The sequence below is a fragment of the Plectropomus leopardus genome, chromosome 22, assembly GCF_008729295.1.
Source record: "Plectropomus leopardus isolate mb chromosome 22, YSFRI_Pleo_2.0, whole genome shotgun sequence".
Taxonomy (NCBI): domain Eukaryota; kingdom Metazoa; phylum Chordata; class Actinopteri; order Perciformes; family Serranidae; genus Plectropomus; species Plectropomus leopardus.
Window position 1 is genome coordinate 23,360,351 of NC_056484.1, and position 19,061 is coordinate 23,379,411.

General features: G+C 38.8%; 2 protein-coding genes across 2 annotated transcripts in view; one reads left to right on the top strand and one right to left on the bottom strand.

Annotated features, from left to right (window-relative positions):
- Window positions 1-256: 256 nt before the first annotated feature.
- Window positions 257-14,932, bottom strand: pnpla3 (patatin-like phospholipase domain containing 3). Its single transcript, XM_042511254.1, is given in 10 exon segments — window positions 257-1,288; window positions 2,418-2,525; window positions 3,092-3,224; window positions 3,842-4,018; window positions 4,130-4,190; window positions 6,996-7,205; window positions 12,829-12,894; window positions 13,014-13,246; window positions 14,650-14,662; window positions 14,664-14,932. Coding segments are annotated over 10 exon segments (1,425 nt in total). The 5' UTR covers window positions 14,838-14,932; the 3' UTR covers window positions 257-1,038.
- Window positions 14,933-18,494: 3,562 nt separating this feature from the next.
- Window positions 18,495-19,061, top strand: part of sult4a1 (sulfotransferase family 4A, member 1) — a 28,830-nt gene continuing 28,263 nt past the window's right edge. Inside the window, exon 1 of the mRNA XM_042511569.1 lies at window positions 18,495-18,838. Coding sequence (XP_042367503.1) covers window positions 18,670-18,838 — 169 coding nt within the window. The 5' untranslated portion in view covers window positions 18,495-18,669. The remainder of the gene's footprint in view (window positions 18,839-19,061) is intronic.

Here is a 19,061-nt window from a genome sequence, read left to right on the forward strand (position 1 = left end):
TGCTGAGACCCGGTGTTACATCCAAATGTGTTCCCCCGGTGTTAATCCGACTTTACTACAATACAGCCATGCTGTCAATGCAGCGACCCCTAGGTGGTAAGGGACTGTTCCTTATTTATGAGAGGAAAGGGGGTTGGTGCAAAACGGGGAGGGACTAGGGGAGGGAGTTATGTTTTAGGAGTTGGCTTAGGTCAGGAGCATTCAACTTGAAATGGCTGTGTTTTGTAGTTATTTTAAGACTAAACAAGGTCACAGGTTTGACAGATTTGAAATGTTTTAATCTCAAGAGAACATCCCAGTAAAACAACATAACTTTACATTCAAGTGAGAAGTGATGAAAAACAGACTGAAGGTCAGACCATATACACAGACAACACTGATAATCAGAAAACACTGGATGCACTGTCCTGATTAGTACAGTTAGCATCAGTGTTTCATTTTGGCAAAGGAGGTCCTAAACATCAATGTGGTAATGTGTTGTGTGGGGCAGATCGCCCTCTACTGGATAGATAGTGCAAGGACATCAATTCTAAGTAAAACAAAGACATGTTCTCTGCACTTTATTAGGAAAAATAAAAGTGTTAATGTCGGCGTCTATTGACCAACTTTTTGCTGATAATGATTATTCTGAGATAGACTAAAATCAGCCAAAAAAATCGTCCGGCCAATTAATCAGTCAGGCTCTAATAGATAGAGCCACTCATAATTGGATCAACTGTATTGGAATGGGGACTAAATGCTACATTTGAGTACAAGTTAAACAAACAGGTAGGTTATAGTTAGACTGCAAAACCAGACTGTACATTAAAAAAGGCCATTAAACACATCCATGATCCTGAGTGAGTTGCGGCGCTGTCTTCCAGAGCACTCATTCAAATATAATACACTGGTGCTGTCTGGTGTGTTCAGAGTCAGAGATAAAGTGTGCTTCCTTTAACATTCACACACTACTGCTTCTTGGTTCAAATGTTTTCCCACCCATCCACCAGCTCCAGAGTGGAGATCTGATCACTGATACAGTGCAGGTCCTGGAGCATTTCACTGCTGTGCTGGGCTGTGAGGTTCATCCTGCGAGCCAACAAAGAAGCAGACTTGTTGTGGAGAGGAGGGGATGGTGTGAGAATGAGGGTGGGACGAGGAGGTCAAACAGCAAGTAGATTTGGGGATCTCCCAGTAGCTGCCGTGCAGGTCCAGGGAGGAAAGAGCAGGTGGTGTGTCCCTCTGCAGGGGTTTGTCACATTCTGACGAGAGAGGCGGTGCGCTCAAGCATTTCCTCAGGCAGGGCTCACTGTAAAGACAATCACAAGGAGTTTGTGACTGAGATTTGATCTAGAATCACTGCCTCGCAGTTGTATGTCTTCATGCATCAGTCATGTCTGTGAAAACACTGATGCCTCACACACACCTTCCCCTCGCAATATGAAGTTTTCTAGAATCAGCACAGATTACAGATTTGTGTCACCAGTTCAGTATCTGACCAAATGTGTTCCTTTCTGTTCCTGAGATTTGACGTTGATTTATGGCCAGAAAACGTGTTTTTGTAAAACATTATTATGTCACAGTGAAGTTTAACTTTAACCTTTTGATATAAAATGTCATCACTTAATGATTTTATCCTACTAAATGTTCGTAAATGTTGACCAAGTTAGCGTATGAATTCTGGAATTATTGCCAAAATCATGTTTTATGAAGTCACAGTGACCTTTGACCACTAAATCCTAATCACAACAAGTCGTTCCCACCGCCAACAGTGGGAGTTGATGGATGAGGGAGCTCGGAGAAAAACTGCAGCGGAGCTGTAACGCAATGCACATGCAACCGGTGGAAATAGCATGGGAGGAAGGACTTGCTGTGTCGGTGGTTGTAATGTTACTGCACTACACTACTACTGTAAATCACAATTTGTACTTCTATAAATTTCCAGATCATGTACCCAGCCATTAGTAAACTGAACGTGGGCTTCTAAAAATGTAACATTTGGAAACTAGGACACAGTGTTACGCACTAACACTACACAAGATAACTAAAAAGAGGGAGACAAGGTGTCTGCATCACAAAGCCAGTCTTCTTTTGGTACTTCATAAGGATCTACTCTGATAAAGTTAATCTTCTCAATCTTCTCAACTAACATTTTTTGCCTCGGGTAAGTTTTTCCCTGTACATTCCACTGTCTTTTGAACTACTTTTCAGCACACTGAGTGATGATGTTGGATGCCAAGCTCTATAGGCAACAAAGATCAAAAGCAAATACATAGTTTGATCTAATGTGTGAAAGTCTATGGAGGGTGAAAGTAACAATTTGTTTTTTTAATTGATGTGATTCGACTTGTTGTTTATATACAACCTTTTTACTTTGTTTGTAATGTACAGGTAGCCAACTCAGTGACTGTATTGCACTGTATGAAAAATCATGTTACCTCATGGAGGTGGCTGGTGCTCCTTTCCAAGCCTGCTGGTACATCCCACCTGCCACCCCGATCAGCCAGCGCATATCAGCTGGCACCTCTGGGATCCACTCCACAAACCTGGAAAGGAACACAATCATCTCATTAGGTGTCGACTGATATTGGTTTTTCAGGGCAGATACGGATATTAATTATTAGTCGTTAATGAGACCCATAACTGATATTTGGAACCAATATGCATTAACAATAAAAAAGAAATCTTGAAATGCCTTTAGCAAATGTTCCAAACGAAACTGAAACTTTCAACATCAGATACAGCAAGTTCCCTGCAACTGCAGTCTTTAATTAACAACTTTTTAAAATAAAAATGAATATATAAAATAGCTCCCTTGAGGTGTTACAACGTAAGTAGTCCTACCATGATGATATTTTCCATGCACTTTTTGATTGATTAATTTTATCGGTGATCATTACAATACAGTGCCGACACAGATAATAAAGTAAAATGCCAGATATCGGTCCCAGTAATCGGCCAGGCCGATGATCTGTCGACCCCTACATGTCATTATATAAACAGGCACCAAACTGATGCTGAGTTCAGAGACCTCAAGAGGTGAACAAGTTGCAATGAATTTAAGGTGTAGAACTTGTTTGCTGAAAGCTGAAATATTGCAGTATTTCCTCACCTCTGGGCCACTGAGTAGGCCGACTGTACAGGAAGAGTGTATGGCATGAGCATGTAGGAGGCCACTTTCACTGGCAGCATCTCAGACACCTTGGCAATCAGGCCGGGTTTGTCTTGGCAGGCCTCGCAGAACACTGATGGACACCAGAAGAACAGTTAACAACACACACCACTTTAGAGCAAATGAGCTTGATTTCTTCCAAAACATAAAAAAGGCAATGGGTAACTAAACAAGAAATGACCCAAAAATTAGCAAGAAATTACTAAAAAGTTAAACAAAAATTACCTTAAAAATTTAACCCACAAAAAAAAAAAAAAAAAACCTTAAAAAAAAAGTGCAACCTTTTTTTTATTGGATTAAAAAAATCTTTCTGTTGCATAATTTTATATAATATGTTTATATTACTATATGAATATAGTTTATTGGACATTTTCCCTGTTTTTTAATGACTTTTTAATTACCTCTCTCTTTTTTTATTTTAATTTTTTTTTTTACCTTTTACGGATTTCTTGCATTTGGCCGGACGTTTCTTGCCAAATTGTCGATTGCTCTTTTCCACCGTGTTTTCGACAGAAATCAAACCAATATCCTAACAGTTCATAAATTTAAATGCTTGTGAGAGGCGTCTAATTGCAGCTCAAGAAAACTGATGTCGATCCAGGTTTCAAAGGGTTAAACAGACATTACAAAACCTCAGCTCAAATGTATCTCCATCACTAAAAGCCAGTAGAGTCTATGGTGACAGCACACCTTTCTTAATGTGTGTGGGCAGAACGATATGCTCATCCAGCCACCAGTGCTGTTTTCGCAGTAGGCGGAGCCTCCGCAGCACCCACTCCTGGGTGGTCTCTGTGTGTTTGCAGCAGCAGGTGGGCGTGCTCTCTGGAGGGGCGGGGCCTGATGTCGGATGCTCCAGCATCAGCAGGTCTGGCACCACAAAACATGTCATCAGTGACACAGTCCAAAGGTTAAACTAGAGCATCATAACTAGGTAAACTTATGTGAGTCAACCCGGTAACACAGTGGTAAGATACTCACTGTTCTCTTCCAGAAAGCGTAGAGCGTCCTTATAACCATTCTGACACATCTCAGCCAGGATCTGCAGACAGGAACACAGGACATCTTATGTTCGGAAAAAAGGACAATCGTTCTTTTTCAAACATTTTAAAAAGACGAAATAAAAACCTAATCAAGAAAAAAATTTTAGTTGAATACAATACACTATCATGTGTATTTCTGTTTTTAATTCATGCATTTGCTGTGTCAGAATTAAATTAAAAATATATGTTGATAGGACAACTAATTAGAAAACTAAGCTCAGAAGTGTATTGCACTTCAGTGTCCAGCAGAGGGCTATTAGATGTCTGTGCTGGACAACAGTAAATCTCTTGTGGTTGAATTTCAATCTGGCATGGAAAACTCCTGACACAAAAATAAGTAATTTAATTAAAGACAAAAAGCTCAGTTGTTAACATTTTAGCACATGCTTTTCACTAAATATGACACAGTAAATGCTAATATTACAAATGAAATACTCATAACAATTTGTATTTTCACTTTCACCTCACTTTGGTTTATTTATTTTAATTAAGCCATTTTTAATCTTCTGTACCCTACTGAACTCAATAGTAGAGTCAAACTTCTAAAATATATTGACAAATGTATTGAAATTCATTTAAGGCGGACATGACAGGTACTCTGGTATCTTCAGAGAGCTCTGACATCAGCAGAGGTGCTCACAGCCAATCAACAGGCTGCACTGACAGGAAGAGGTCACCACAGGTCAAAATACACAGAGTTTTATTTGACATTCAAATTCTGTGTACCTATGCACGTCACTACAGCAGCTGCCAAGAGAGTGTGTGTGTGCATATGTGTGTGTGTATGTGTGTGTGTGTGTGTGTGGTGACAAAGTGACGTAGAGTTACTGCCATGAGCACATGTGGGTAAGCTTGTTTTCAGGTGGCATGGTACAGAGAGGTAATTCCTCCCTCCAGGAATGTGCTCGGAACACACGTCCTCTGTCGCACAGATTTATGCACCCAATTACATAACTGTGGAATCCAGACGGCATAACACACACGTGAGGGGAGCAGCCTGGAAGCCAGGCTATGTAACAACAACACAGCTCTACACAAACATGCCATGTCATCTTTAAAAGTTACCTAAGAGGGAGTGGACCACGATTAACAAGCAGGAAGGGTGAGCACTATGTCATGCAGTGAAGGCACAAATATGGTGTATGATAGCTATTTCAAGATGAAGTGATCTGCATATGAATCATAGCATTATTTATCAATCGCACTTTGTCCACTCCAGCTCTCGTGTGTGTTAAACGGACTTCTACCGCACGTGACAGTGACACATTTCACTGCAGTGTCAGAGGGGAGTTACTTTGACTAATACTGGCATGCTGCTCATAAGATTAATAAACCAACTCAGTAATTTTTAGTTATGTTACACAATAGCTTTTCAAAGTTTGAGAATTAGGGGTCAACTGATAATGCTTTTTTAGGGCCGATACAGTTACGGATATCGATACTGATACCGATACAGATAATTGGTATTAGTTATTGAGACAGACAGACACATATTTTGAACTGATATACATTTAGAATTTGGAATACAACAAACTCAACAACAAAACTTTGTTTAAATGCTTTTAGCAAATATCTAATCAAAACTAAAATGTTCCACATCATATATAGAAAGTTCCCAGCAACATTTTTATAAGAAGTCAAGTGAAAATTTTAATAATAAATAAATAAATAAATAAAAATAGCTCCCTGGGGTTTCACAGAGTAATAGTTCCTTCCATGCTGACACTTACATTGCACTTAATTAATTACTTTTATTGGGTATCATTAAAATAAAATGCAGATACAGATAATCTGCAAAATGCCGAATATAAACCCCCGATAATTGGCGAGGCCAATAATAAGTCGACTCCTATTGAGAATATTTGCTAACATTAGCCACCATAAGCCACTGGTCATACCAAACCAAGTATTAGGGGTGGGAATCACCAGTGGTCCCGCAATACGATATTATCATGATAATTAAATCATCATACAAAATTTTTGGAATTTTAAATGTGACGTGGTGAGTATTCTGATTAAATATATGATGAGATTTTGCAATTCATCACCCTTTTTCAATCATAAAATATGTCTCCAAATGAAACCTTATTTATATAAGATAAAGTTTTGTTTATCTCACAGCAAATTGCTTTTACTGCAGCAGACTGTTTCTGGTAGTCTGAAAAAGAGACTGATTTTATTATTCTGGCAGGCTACTAAAAGTTTAATTTATAATTGTAACATTAATAACTTATAAATTAAAAAAAATGGCACTTGGCATCTCTGTATCAATCCAATATTACAACGCAAAAATATTGCTATCACTATGTTGTGTCGTTTTTTTCCCCTACCAAATATGGCTGTAAAGTTTGCAGCAAAATCCATTTTTTAACAAGTTCATTAAACTGAACAAGGGAAGGTTTTATTGCCTAAACATTACATTTTATTTGTAAGATGGAGAATGTTATTTCTTCTTTTAAAAGTGACAGTGACCTTGACCTTTGACCACTAAAATCTAATAAGTTGATCACTAAGTGGACATTTGTGCCAAATTTGAAAAAATTCCCTCAGAGTGTTCTAGACGTTAAGACAGTTATGAAGAACAAGGTCACACTGACTTTGACCCTTGATTTTTGACCACCAGAATCTAATCATTCTTTGTCTAGTTCAAGTGAACATTTGTCCCAAATTTAAAGAAATTCCCTTGATAAGTTCTTGAGATATTGTATGGAAGGACAGACAGATAGTAGAACGTACAACTGAAAAACACAACACCTCCATCCACAGCTAAAAGCAGTGTTCCACTGATGCACGGCTTTACCCACCTTAGGCTCCGGAGGAAACAGCGCCCTGCTCAGGCGGTACAAGTTTCCCAGGTTCATCTGGATGCTGGTGTTGGTGAAGCGCAGCTCATGGAAGCTGGTCGATTTGTCACGGGGGCAGATGTCACTCTCGCCAGAGAAGGGCGAGATGGTGATGGTGTTCTTCAGCTCCGACTGCGGCAAGTTGTCGCTGATCCCGCCATCCACGTAACGCTAAAGACACACAAACAGGCAAAAAGACAGAAATACTGTGTGAACCTTAACAGACCCCTTGAAACCTGGAGTGACATCACTTTTCTCGTGCTTATTTCAGACTCCATTTATGATATTTGAACCTTTGAACTCTGAGTTGGTTTCTTTCAAAAGAAAAATGGCTACAAGCAACTTGGTAAACAATACAAAACATTTTTTAAAGCTAGGGAAAAACATCCAGGGAAAACTATATTTCTTATGATCATATTTAAATTACTCAAATTATGTTACAGAAATATTATGATTTTTAAGATTATTTTCTCTGTAATTTACTTTTTGATTTCTTTCAAAAGAAAAAAGGCCATAAAAAACAACAAAATGTGATAAAAGGCTATAAGCAACTTACATTGTTTTTGTAGACTTTGCAAATTATTTTTTAAAAACTAGGAAAAAATGTCAAGGGGAAAAAGGGAAAACTACATTTCTAACTGTCAGAATTACTTTTTCACACATTTTAGAGCATTACTCTAATTTTTAAGAACTTTTTCCAGGTCATTTACTATTTGGTTTCTTTCAAAAGAAAAAGGCCAAAAAAAAAAAAAAAATACAAACAAACAAACATGGGAAAAATAGGCTGAAAGCAACTTTTTGCAAAAAATGCAGACAATGAGTAGATTCAGAAAATTATTTTTAAAGATCTAGGGAAATACATGTAGAGTAAATTGGAAAACTATATTTCTAATAATCGGAATTACATTTTTCATATAATTCATATCAGGGGTGTGTGTATTTTGTATGTTTCTTTGTTTGTTTTCTTTATATCATTTTTTAGGTAATCTTGATGACATGAATTGATGGCAACACACTTCTAAACTTCTTTAACCCTTAGGAACCTGGATTGGCATCACTTTTCTTGTACTACGTTCAGACACCTTAAACCTTTGGACCCTGAGCAAATTGGTTTGATTTATTTCGAAAACATGGAAAAGAAAGCAATGAGCAACTTGCAAGAAATTAGGAGATTTAGAAAATTAATTCTAGAAAAAAAATAGGGAAAATGTCCAGAAAACTATCCTGCTGAATTATTAGCATTTTTAAGTACTTTTTCCCCTAGTCATTTCCTTTTTTTTCTCTTTTTTTTTAAACTATCTGGTCTTCTTTTTCCTTTATTGTTGCTAATTTTCAGGTAATTTCTTGCTAAATTTTGGGTAATGTCTTTCTTCGTTGCCTATTGCCTTCTACCTATGTGTTTGACTGAAATCAAGGCGATTTGCACAAGTTTCCAAGGACTTCATCTAAAGTTAAACTTTGATGATTGCAATATCATCTGTTACATAAAAACACATGGGATATTGTTCCTGGCTCCCGTAACATGTTGGTGTACTTGGATTGCACTGACCTTCTACAAAAAACACTTAAGCCTTTCAAATTGAAAAACCCAAATGTTCTGTACCAAAATAAAAAGTCAGTCAGTCACATCTCTCTAACACTAATATCTTTGTATGTATAAGTGTCATCTTTTTTCAGTACACTTTATCCAGTAATTTATTTGATTAAATGCTCCTGTTCCATTTCAGATTCAACCTCTGGAGCATTGGAAAATGAAGGGAGGGTATTTATCACTGAAAGCGCTTTAAATGCCATGGAGGAGGGATTAACCTTATTCCAAGTGCTGGTTGTAAAATCCTACTCAGCCTGGTAGGGATGCTGCCGGCGGCCAAAATGGGTGAAAAATGAAGAGTCTGTGTCAAGAGCTGACTCACAGACTGACAGAATATAGGTCAGCGAGGAAATGGAGGTCAGGATGCATCAATGTGGATAAAGATTCCTGGAAATGTGTGCTTTTATCACACTTTTATCTGCATCAGTTAACGTCTTATTGTAATAATGGATTGCCTAAATTAGTATTGGCCTATAACATTGAGACACAGCAGTACAGAAATAAATGAGGTTAGCATTTAGCTCTGAGCATGGCATGCATTTGCACATAAAAGAGAAAATGTAATCTAATGTTCAAAGAACCTTTGAAGGATTTTTATCATTTCAAATAATGTTGCTGTAAGATTAAATGCTGACTAAGACGCAACGTTTTAACTAAAACATTCTGAGGATGTTTTGGTGATGCTGAGAGGTGACAGATCATAGAATGTTCTTTAATAAACATTTATGAGAACAAAGGAAGAATATTTTAAAATCAACAGTCAGAAAATGTTTTTAGGATGTTACTGAGGCTCGAAATTACACCATTTTTTTAAACCTTCCTGTAATGTAGAAGGAAAAAAAACATTTTAACATTTTTATGTTGTTTATAGAGAATGATACCCAAATTTTTTACATCCTGGGAACTGAGCCAAAAAATTTCATTGTGCTATTCTATATTTTCAGAACCAAAAATTGCTAGTTCGGGGGAGGAGTAGGAGGTGGCAGAGCTTTCAGCCCAATCTGACATGGGTGGTTTTTAGTCTGTTCAGACCTGCCACCCTGGCTCTGCCTCCTCTGTCTTTCTTCTTTCCTCTTTCTTTCTTTCTTTTTTCTTTCTTTCTTTCTTTTCTATTATTGCTCTCTGGCCTTTATACTTAAGTCGTAATTGCTGATTAGTGACCCTAGGTTCTTCATTGAGCGCTTATCCTTTTCTGGAGCACAAGTTTTTTCTCCCTCCATCTGAAAACGCTCATATCTGTTTACTGCCTTACGCTCACTGCATTATGCTAACTCCACTGCCTCTCTGGAGCATTCCTGCTCACTTGTCTCCTAGTTTTAGCCTGGCAGCAACCTTGACTGTGCTCGATCGTGGTGATAGCTGTGCTGATGCTGTGATCCTGCCTTGGTCACTGACACTGTACCCCCGGCTCGCCCTGACTGTGGCCTTGGTCTTGCCACTGCTGTGGTTCTGCCTGAAGCTATGCCTGTGTTGTGGGTCCTGCATTTAGTAATTTCACACCTATCATTCATGTAATGTGACATACATCTGTTTTCATTATTGCTGTGCATCTCTCCCCCTCTCTCCCCCTCTCTTTCTCTTTCCTTTTTCCCCCGTTACAGGGGTTCTTTTTCAGGAGTTTTTCCTTGGGTGATGTGAGGGTCTAAGGGCAGAGGGATGTCTTGCCCTCTGAGGCAAACTGTGTTTTGTGAAAAGGGGCTTCATAAATAAAATTTACTTGACTTGACTTGACTTGACTTGACTAGTTGGGAACACATTTAAAAGTAATATAACTGTCAAATATCAATACCTGTAATTTTTTTAGATAATTAATTATGTTTTTTACAAAATTAAATTATTTTATGGGTCCTGTAATTTCTTAGGATGTTTCCTTGGGAAAAAAACAATGAAAATTTGCTAAATGCAGCAAGTATCAACTAATTTGAGCTATGAAGAAAGAACTAGGAAGTAATACAGTAGTTGTATAATAGTAAATAAGATTTTTATAAGCAGCCTGTAATTTCCAGAGAAATTTCTTTTAACCATCCACTAAAATCCTAATCTAATCTTCGCTAATGAATTTAAACCCTAGCAAATAATTTCTTCTTGAAAACTTTATTTCCATATGTATTGAATTGTGCTTATGTCTGTTATGCATAATAAAACTGTACTGTGTGAATTGGTGAATTATAAGAGTCTGAAATCGGGAAGAAATGAACAACACTTGAAAGCGAGTTTCGTGTTTCCCTGACCTTAGCATGTAGCTACAGGTAGCAGTGTAGGTTGCGTGATGAAAACCCATGCAGTAGTGTGCCTGAAGCAGACTATCATTAAAAATAAAAAACAGGCACACTATTGCTGCCTTCACATGCTCCTCAAAAATATTGTATGTACCGCATTTATGACATATTTACAAGTTCTGAGTTACAAGCACATAACTACTTGTCAACAGGATGAAAGGCCTCAAGTTATTGCACACTCATGCATGGAAGTGGTGAGTCACATGAAACTGGGCTCTGAGCCAGCAGGCAGCACAAAGTACACTATGTACAGAATCAACAGATACTGCCTGCAGACAGAATGTGTACATACAAGCAGCCATGAAACATGTTAACAGTTGAACTGAATCTAGCTTCAGGTTATGGGTCACAGTGTGCTCCATGTGGAGTTTGGACACACAACTTTGACACAAAGACTGAGACAAGAGGCTCAATTCGGGGTGAAATGCAGCGAGATGTCCACAAAGAGGGTGTCTGTCAGGGACGTCCTGTTACTCCACAGTGATTTACTGTGAGACTGGAACATATCTGTCCAGACGAATTATTTATATAATTTTAATCAATTTTTACTCACTTTACATTATCTGCACTTCTCTTAATGTCATCCAGTTGATTACTTTTATCTGTCTTGATTGTGAATCACTTGACCTTTGCATTCTGTTATTACTACATAACGTCATCTGAATCCAACCTGGCTGACTTAGTTATGCTTGTGTACAATTAGCACTGCTATTCACAGTGACACACACGCACTGTAACCCCAGCTCTGTCTATCCCAATTATATCACTGTCAAAGTCCAGCTGATAAGTTACAGTGAAGAAAACCGTCGTATCTGACAATAGGACATAAAGCCAAAATGATTATCACAGTTCTCTTTCGAAACAGGCAAATCACCCACCCTGATTGATTTTTGGAATGGAACATGAAATGATCTGATAGCTGCCTTGTGCCTTGACCTACATTCTCCCTGTTGCATTTTTTTTCCAGACTTATTTTCAGGTTTTAATAGAATACTGTCATGTTATAAATCAATTCATAGTTGAGTCCAAGTTTGTGCCAAATTTGAAAAAAAACCTTCAAGTTGTTCCAGACATAAGGCTTTCATAAGAATGAGACAGATGAGGTCACTGTGATCTTGATATTTGATAGCCACAATCTGATTAGTTAATCGTTGAGTCTAAATCGGTGTTTGTTCCAAATTTGAACAATTCCCCCAAGTTGTTGAGACATCATGTTCAGATTAATGAGACAAACAAGATCACAGTGGCATGACATTTGACCACCAAAATCCTAGTTCATTGTTGATTCAGAGTGAATGTTTGTGCCAAATTTAAACAGTTCCCTAAATTTAAAAAAAATAAATAAAGTTTTTAGAGATATTGTGTTCACAAGAATGAGACAGACAAGGTCACGGTAACCTTGACATTTGCCCACCACAATCTGATTTGTTCATCATTGAGTACAACTGTACTACAATTTAAACAACTCCCTCGAGTTGTTCTTGACATATTGTGTTCTCAAAAACGAGACTGAAGAGGAACGTGACATTTGACCACCAAATGGTAATTGGTTCATTATTGACTCCAAGTGGACGTTTGCGTCAAATTTGAAAAATTCCTTCAAGAAGTTATCGAGATACTGCATTTACAAGAATGGAAGATTGGGATGTACAAAAGGACAACTCAAAAACATAATGCTTCTAACGATGGCTCTTGCCAGTGCAGAGGAATAAAAAGTGGTGTGTGATCTTTCTTTTCCACTGAAACCTCGTTCTACCTTCTAAACTTTATTTTCAGTCACGTACATGGTCCAAGAAACAAACACTGACTATTCTGGGAGAGGAAAAAAGGAGTGAAATATGATGTGGTACAAGTGATTGCGCAACACAGACGGACAGACTAGAACTTAACCTTGTTGAATAGCATCTCAGGCACAGACACTTACCACTCCTCTGAAGGATGGAGGAATCAGCCCACAGTAGATGGGTATGAAACAGCTGCAGATCAGTGCCTGTGGAAAGAGCACGGGGTTAAACCGGAGAAATTCCATATCCTGATCCTTGCATTATTGTAACGGAAGCCTTGGATGTGGCTTCTCTAAATTTGAAACATGTCTCCAACTCCTCGCACCTGGATGAGCTCCTCTTTGGAGCTAAACTCCGACACCAGCACGTTCTGCCCGTCAGACACTCTGGTCAGCGACACACACAGCCGCCCCGAAGCCAGGACATGAGCATCAGAAGGCAGGTCACGATTCAGGCCGGTCTTGATCACCTTGACCAGGTTGAAGGTGGGGTGAAGGGGGCCCAGGTTCCTCTTCCTGGCTTCTTTTGCCACCTCGATCACATCTTCACAACATTTAGCTAAAAATGACAGAAAAAAATAGTTAAGGGTCAGGAGATTGGACTTTGAAGCTACACCCTTAAAGATTCCCTGTTATCAATCGACTGCAAGCAAAAACACACCTTCAAGTGTAAACTTGTGATTGGGTTGATACTGTATCAGGCTACCAGGAGTCAGCGACCAACAGTAACCTCAGCAAGCCCTCTCCTGAGTACTCAGCCCATTCAGCTTCATGTTGGTCAATACACATGTAAACGGTTATCAGCCTTTATGCTTTTTCATGGGAGAGAAAGCGAAAGGGTGCCTGACTCACGCTGTTCACAGCACCAACAGAGCTCTCATATGATCCCGTGCTTTCACATATGTTACCAAAAGTACATGTAGTCATATTCCTGAAGGTCTACATGTTTGTGACATAGATAAATAGAGTCAATCTGTGTTTCATACATGAAAAAATGTATAATAAGTACATTTCTGATAAATTTTGGTATTTATGAATGTGTGTGTGAATGGGTGAATGTGACATGTAGTGTTAAAGCTCTTTGAGTGGTCAATAAGACTAGAAAAGCGCCATACAAGTATAGTCCATTTACCATTTAATAATAACAATAAAATAATTAATTTCATTTTCCGTGGAAATATTGTATTCATACATGAATGTCAAGTATCTAGTTTAATTTTTTTAAATTCATTTATTCATTATATATTTTTAGTTTTATTTTAAATCAATTTGTCCTAATTTGCAGTTAAAAAGAAGATAATAAATAGCACTGTATGTTATTTGCAATACCTAGAATATCACAAAATGTTTAAAATCATTGTCACATTGTGATAGAATCTGGTTATTCCCACCCCCAAATATAACATAATAATAATAACAATAACAATAACAATAACAATAATAACAATAACAATAACAATAATATAGTATCACAATATTTTACGTGGCAATATTGTGTCCATAAATAAAATGCCAAGTACCTTTAAAAAAAAAAAAATCACTTATTAATATTACAAATACAAATATAACTTTTGGAAACCCAACAGAAATTTAAAAACCAATTGCTCTTTTATTCCACCAGGTACATTTTTGCTGCAATAAAAAATTAGTGAAGTAAGATGAACAGACTGAAGCTTACACATGGGGACAAAATTTTTCCTTTGGGGAGATTATTTGCAGTTGAAAAAAGGTAATACATTGCTCTGTATATTATAACAATACCTATTAGCGTATAGCATAGGCTAGGATTAAAATCGCAATATTATCGTATCATGGTTTAGGTGTCATGATAATATCTGGTAATTACAACCCTATTAATAACAATAATAATAATAATAATTTTACAGGACTCTATGTCCTCCATATCCTGCATTCAGTATGTATGTGAGCTCCAGGCTCAGGGGCTCCAGCGGTGTGTCTTACTTATTGAAGCCTGGACTGGCGAGCACCGAGGCGGTCAGCGCACCGGCGGAGGCTCCGTACAGCTTGGTGGCTCCTTTGAGGAGGTAGGGCGCTTTCTCCAGCAGACAGCTGGCAACTCCGATGTGGTAAATTCCCAGAAACCCGCAACCGGCAAAAGACAAGTTCCAGCCGCCGTTTAGGTCGAACATGGTGGGGCATGCCCCGGCTGAGGAGCCCTGGGAGCGGACAGAAAACCGAGCGCGCGGTGGCTGAAGGAGAGTCACCGGGCTGTCACTGCTGCTCCGCGGACGGAAGCGGACTGATCCTTCGACTGGTCAACAGCTGGCTCTATACAGGCAGGAAGCACCGATAGTGAAGCCTTCAGGGGCCGTCGGAAATATCACAACCACGACACGAGCGGTCCAATAACGGCGTCTATCGGGAAATTTACACTATTTTCTTAAAAGCTAAAAGTTAAGCATCAAATTCTCACAGCAATTTCACTGTTTTACAAGTGCGCACTTGTAGTGTTCCGTTTACCCTTTGAAACCTGGGCAAATTGGCTTGATTTCTTTCAAAAACATGGGAGGTATGCTATGAGCAACCAAAGAAGAAATTATCCAAAAGTTTGCAAGAAATTAGTTTAAAAAACAAAAAAGAAAGAAAGAAAAAAAAAAAAAGTAATATAAATTAATTCATTAATTAGTTGGGATTCTTTTTAGGAAAAAAAACATTAAAAAAAGAAACTGGACAAAAAAAATAAAATAAATTATAATAATTCTGTAACAATTTTAGTAATTATAACTATAAATATAAATAGGCCTATTACAAGTATAATTTTCCCTAGCTTTAATAATTTTCTAAATCTACAAATTTCTTGCAATTTGTGGAACATTAATTACCAAGTTGCTCATTGCATTTTCCCCGTTTTTGAAAGAAATTGCGCTTGGGGTCATGTGAAAGCAGCACAAGGAAAGTGATGTAACTCCATATTTCAAAGCGTTAAGCTAAGAGGCACGACCTAATGTGTGCGTTTGTGATATTATTATCCAGTGTTGATTTCATCAGGTGATAAAAGTGTAGGCTAGTAAAAGTGTCATGCGCTTGTTCTCACCGAGGGACAGTAAAAGCAACATAGCTACCCCGAGCATGATTGGATTCATGCACGTCCATCAATTTCTTTCTCGACACAACAGCCAATCAACAGCAAGTGGGATGGAAAACACGTGGTGACTTCACAACAACAAAAAAACAGATGCGAAAGAAGACTCTCACCAAGCCTCCGCCTACTTCTGTTTTCTACCATTGACAGTTATTTCACTTTCCTGTGTATTCGCTGTGGTGACCAAACACCGTCGATAATGGTGCTAGAGCACGCTATCCCTTTGTGTGATTTTACATAAGAGCAGGAAAGAGAAAGAGAGAAAGAGAAGCCTGAGTTATAGATTTGACCAAGTTCATACTGTCCCCACTGATTGGAAAAGCTTTAGCTGCTTGCTGATTATTATTCAAAAATAAATATTTTTCCTCTTAGCTGTAGTGCTGTTCCAGATATTACACTAGAGATGTTTGCCTTCTCCCCAATATAATGAAACAAGATGGCATTCAGCTTGCGGTGCCAAAAGACAAACAAACAAACAAACATTTTTAAAACTAAAGAGCAATGTCTCTTTCCAGAAATCATGACCTTGTTACTCAAGATAATCCACACACATTATTTGGGTTTTCATTACAAATTCGCACAAAAGTTAAGCAATATTTTTTAAATGTCGATAAAACACAATTGCGAGATGACTGCTTTTCCTCTGAGTGATGTTCTGCAACTTCTCCTCAGGTGATAATATTCCAAGAAGCATGCTGATGGATGTTCAAAACATTAGCAGCTTTATTTTTTTTGCAACCACCCCACTAGCAGTCATTATTTCCACTTGAAGACAACATGTGTGTTATGGAGCCATAATGGAAAGGCAAGCCCCTTATACGTGGGAGCGGCCACGTATGTGGGAATTCTGTGGGATGTTACTTCATGATATCACAGAGGAATTGTGGATTCATAACTTCTGGATGATCCACTCCACTTTTGAAGAGTTATGTGATGCAATAACACTTCTTGTAGCTCCTGCTGCATCATGAGGGAGCCAGTTACTGCTGACTGTGAGTCGTTTATTTATTTATTTATTTATTTATTTTTATTTACTTGTTTCCATTAGACACATTGTGTATTCCCAATTTCAATTGTGCAATTTGCTGAAAAAAACAAGCAGATGCAGAAGTGCCAAAAGCTGCAGTTCCTCTAATGGCCACTTTGGGGCCAGAGGCGATCCCCTTAGACCTCCATGTTGAAATGCCCAGCTTTACAGCAAAAATAAACATGTTTACAACCTGGTAGTAAAAAAAACAAAAACATTTTGGTTTCGATAGCTTCTTTTAACCTTTATCACATCTGTACGGGGGGATGATTTTTAATTTTATGCATATTTAAAGGCGGGCCACTTGATTGACAGGCAGTCTGCGAAACACTGCTGTAGTCTGTGAGTCAGATCCATGGATGTATTAAATAGCAGGCTCAGATCCTCCCTCGCTCCTCCACAGCTCCACCCTCTCATCTCAATATGGTCACTTCTAACTCCAAAAAATGAGGCTTCAAAACAGCAGTCCACAATCCAATGGGTGACGTCACAGTAGCTACATCCTTTATTTATACAATCTATGGTCATAAACAGTTTCATGTAGGAATGATATTCTTCTACGGCTAGCTCGCTTAGCACAACTGAACTAACTAATGCTGCATTAATATTTACATATCACGCTGACACCAGCACAAGCATCTTGTCCATGGGTAGATGTACACATGGTGAAATGGGTTGATGGGTGTAGTTTCCTGGAAAGAAAATGTTCTGCTCACAACAAGATCCGAGGATTAACCTCAGCAACCAGGTCATGATTTCTGGAAAGACACACTCAGTATGTTTTCATGCACAGTTTAGTTTAACTACAGTTATAGCTCGATTAGGCCATTTAATTGACCCTTCGCAAAGCCCCTCCCTAGGCCGCTGCCCAATCCTACTTTAGCAACCGTTAACTATGCACGGGTGGCCTGTCATGCTTTTAGCAGGAGCCAATATGCAGAAGCCAATATGCGGAAGTGTGTGCTTATGGGACCTACAAATCTGACAGTCGATATCCAAAAAAGTTTAGAGGCAGGTGTAGAATTTTTCGCCTTCCCAAAGCCGAAGACCCAAGAAGAGAAATATTAGATATGAATAAAACAGTGTGGAAAACCACATGAACAGCTCAACCCATCAAAGATGAATAAAAGCACCTTTGTTTATTCCGAGGTAAGATGCTAACTAACATTAGCTGAAGCTAGCTTTGTGTGCTAAGTTAGATAACGTCAGCAAACAAAGACCGCTGATGATTTATATTAATATTAAAATATGTAGGCCTATTTTTGATTTTCAGCTGAACTGTCCCTTTAAAGTATTATAACCTATACTGTACTATACTAATTGCATAACAAAATTTGAAGCACTTAGAAACACTATAAAAGCTAATCAAGTTGACATTGTGAGCCACACAGCAATAAAGGCTATAATATTGTAAGCTTACACTTTTTGTAGCAACATGCTAATAGTCTTACATGATACACAACAAAACCACAGGATTATATCATAATATTATGGGATTATTACAGCAGCCTTGTGGTGGTAGTTTTTACTGGAGCGTGTCGATGTGTGTAATGTGTTGGGGAGCATCCTTCCTCTGCTGTCGCGCGCATCCCCGAGCTCGGGCGAGAGTGGTCCTGATGCTGAGACTTGTGTGCGCGCATTACATCACTTCTCCCCCGCGTGATTGGCTGTAGGTCAAGTTGTCCTGCTGCCGTGCAGCATCCGCAGCAGCGGCGTTTCAAATCAGCCTCATCACCGCCACCATCATCATCATCATCACCCTCACGTTTGATTGAATTATCCCCCAAAAAGGAAAAACGTTCGCGTGGGTGTGCGCGTTTTCTTGTCCTTGCACTGGCGGCTGGTTTCGAGGATGGCCGAGAGCGAGGCAGACACGCCGAGCACGCCGATTGAGTTTGAGAGCAAATACTTCGAGTTTGATGGAGTGCGGCTGCCGCCCTTCTGCAGAGGGAAGATGGAGGAGATCGCCAACTTCTCCCTTAGAAGTAGCGACATATGGATCGTCACCTACCCGAAGTCAGGTAAACAAGCCTCTACGTCACCCTGCTGTGCCTGTCTTCACGTGTGTGCTGTGTTTGCAGCTCTGAATGCAGCGCGGAGATGTTAAGATTGTTAAACTTTCATATAAATATCTATCAGAGCACAGAGCGAGCAGTCACTGGGGTTCATTCTACACGACGCACAGGCCACAGGCATTAAAGTTGCAGATCAGGTGGTGTTTGATAGTGAGCAGCCGTGGGTGGG